Here is a 3161-nt window from a genome sequence, read left to right on the forward strand (position 1 = left end):
GAGGTGAATGTTTAACGTTAGCTAATAGATGATTTCGTGATAATTAAATATACTCTTATGATTTACAATTCAAATAATAGAAGGCCACTGAAGAACACACATACCATAGCCGACACTAAATCACGCAGTCAGATAGTTGTAATTCAAACTGTTATTTCTTGTGGAGCGGTTGAGCCAAGCCACTTGGGTAGGTAACTTGATTCATGTCCTTACTACCATGATAGTGTAGATATAATTATATATTCGAAGTGATATTCACTTTTTATGAGCTAAAATCAATCTCAAATTTATCATCATCCAATAACTTTAATGAATGATTGATGCATTATATTTTAAGTAATTTGAGGTGATTGAATTTACTCAAGTACTTTTGATTCATTAATTTATAATTGTGATTTTAAAACTAATATTTTAAAAACTAATCTACTGGTGATGCTTTATGCCTTCTGTCAACACAACCATCATCGCGACTGCCGTAGAAAGTTCTCCGTCGGCGAACAGGAGAGGCAAAGAGGATGAAGGAGATCCGGGAGGAAAATCTCGGTCTGGTTGCGCGAGGCCGAAGGACCGACGGCGGTTTGTGTTGCTGCGCGATGGCCGCAAGCGAGAGGGGAACGACCGAGAAGAACTGAAGCGGGGACCTTTGGTTGCGTCCGAATGTCAAGGAGAGGGATGCGAACGGTTTCTTCGGGTTTTTTGCCGGGGGCTTGGATTTCGGTTGCTGTACGTGCAAACGAGTGGGAGAGGTTGCAGTGATCTACATCCTTGGGCGGGAGCACGTATCAGGTAGGGTTTTAGCTTATTTTAAATTTCAGTTTTCAACAGTCATAGAGGTCTATACCCATCCATGAACTAATCTTGCCGCCTTGCTTTGCTTTCTGCTAAACCTATTCTAGCTCTTTGACATTGCCAACTGGGTCACCTGGTTCAGCCATTCTCTCATAAAGTACAAATTATACTTTAGGAATATGCATTCTGGCTTCTTCCTCACAATGTTCCTCTCACCGTCTTGCCAAAAGCTATAGATTTCCATGCTTTGATTTCACTTACGAGATTTGCATTTACTTCATTTACTTGCCATCGATGTATGGTATGGTGTCCTTCCCTCACACCTTCCACTTATGGAGGTAAATTCTATGTTTTATTTCTTGATGATTTCTCACACTTTTGTTGGGTGTATCTTATGACTCTTTAAGTTTAAAATGCTTTCTAAATTTAGTGGTGTCCTTCCCTCACACCTTCCACTTATGGATGTAAATTCTATGTGTATCCTATGACTCTTTAAGTTTAAAATGCTTTCTAAATTTATCCTGTTTAAAAAAAAAAATGGCAGAAGATAAAAAAAAATTCCATATCAAAAACCCTCTAATTGAATGTAGGTTGAGAATATCTCAGCTTTAATTTTCAAAATCTCCTCTCCTAGATGGGCATAGTCCACCAACACAACTCCTTATTGTAATGAACACACTTCTATGCCTCTAGAGCTAACCATTATAATTCGTCAACTTATAGTAGCTCCTCAACCTAGTTCCATTCTTGCAACTCATCCTATGGCAATAATGCCAACCCTTCCGAGTTGACTTGTTCTTTTGTAGTAGACAAGGACAAAAAAATGATGTCATGCCTGCTAAATTTCAGGCACTGCGATCACAAGGCGCCTAGAAACTTTTCTTCCATCTCCTATCTTGAATCTCATAGGCTGCAAATGGATCTACAGGATGAAGTGCGATTTAGATGACACCATTGCTCGATGTGAAGTTCCCCTTAATACTCAAGGTTTTAAACATGAACACGATGACAATTATATCAAAAGATTCGGCCTAATGGCCAAAATGCTGACTATTCAAATTCGACTAACCGTAGTTCTTACTCGCAATTGGCCTTTCCATCACCTTGATATGTTTAATGCCTTCCTACTCGTTAACCTCACCGAATGTTTACATTAAACTTCTTGAAGTATTTATTGATACCGATCATGATTGCATTTCTAAAAAGGCTCTTTATAGACTTCAACAAGCACCTAGCGTCCTAGCCAGTGTTTGGCCACTCTCAATGGACATATTTAGTGTCTCGGTTTTGTCCTAACATTGTTGATTTGTCACTGTTGATATATTATCATAATGATATTATCCCTTACATCTTGATCTATGCGGATGATATCATCCTCACCAGCAATACTTACTAGCCATGATTCACTTCCTACAATACATTCAAAATACATTTCATATAAAAAAATCTTGGACCTCCATCCTACTTTCTCAGTCTCCTAGTGCAACTGACATCACATAGACTGCTCCTAAATCAGCCCCAATATATAATCATCATATCTGACCAAGTTGGCATGTGAAACACAAACTACTATAAATACTTATCTCATCAAAACTATCCTCTAATCCTTATATGCTCTTCGAGCTTTCCTAGCCCGAGCTCTACCGCCACTTCACCAACTCTCTCTCTCATATCTATCAATCACTCACCTCGACCTTGCCTCTAAATCAACACTTTACTTCCTTAAATGAGCTTTGTGATACATTAAAAGCACTTGCCTCCATATTTTTCCAATCCAGTACAATAACCTCAGATTTAGTACATACTTAGATTATGACTGGGATGATGATTACCTAAACCCTACAGTCTATTGTGACTGTCTTGGTCAAACTTAATCTCATTGTGCATAAAGCAATAGTCAACTACTCAATTAAGGTAGAATATCACGCTTTTGCCGACTCTGTTACGGATATCATCTTGCTCCGGAGAGTTCTTCACGAGTTTGTAGTCCCTCTTTCCACCATTAAAGTCAACTAAAAGGTCACAGTTCTCCACTTAAAACAGACTTTGCTATTGTAGCAATATAGTACTAATATACTTGTATAAATACAAGGCCATGCAATCCCACTGTTTCAAACAACGAATTATGGGTTCTCTACGCCTGTTACACACTCAATCTGTATTCCATTTAGTAAGTTATTATAAAGTCTTTTACTATTTTTCACATGAGCATTTACATACATGTCACTCAATTCTTATGAATTTATATATGTAGCACCTAAATTTTACCTTTTACATTTATTCCACCCAAATCTTTGAGAGCACATAAAAGAATATCATCATTTTAACTTTTCAAAGGTGAAATACACCTTTTCATGCATAGGTAAAGTGGC

At 37.8% G+C, this 3161-nt stretch overlaps 1 protein-coding gene across 1 annotated transcript; it reads left to right on the forward strand.

Annotated features, from left to right (window-relative positions):
- Positions 1–424: 424 nt before the first annotated feature.
- On the forward strand, positions 425–2947 carry LOC110037995 (the record flags this gene model as incomplete). Its single annotated transcript, XM_020742751.1, has 2 exons — positions 425–786; positions 2882–2947. Coding segments are annotated over exons 1-2 (413 nt in total), but the record flags the coding sequence as incomplete, so codon positions are not given.
- Between the last annotated feature and the right edge of the window lie 214 nt (positions 2948–3161).

Source organism: Phalaenopsis equestris, unplaced genomic scaffold (genome assembly GCF_001263595.1).
Source record: "Phalaenopsis equestris unplaced genomic scaffold, ASM126359v1 Scaffold228792, whole genome shotgun sequence".
Lineage (NCBI taxonomy): Eukaryota > Viridiplantae > Streptophyta > Magnoliopsida > Asparagales > Orchidaceae > Phalaenopsis > Phalaenopsis equestris.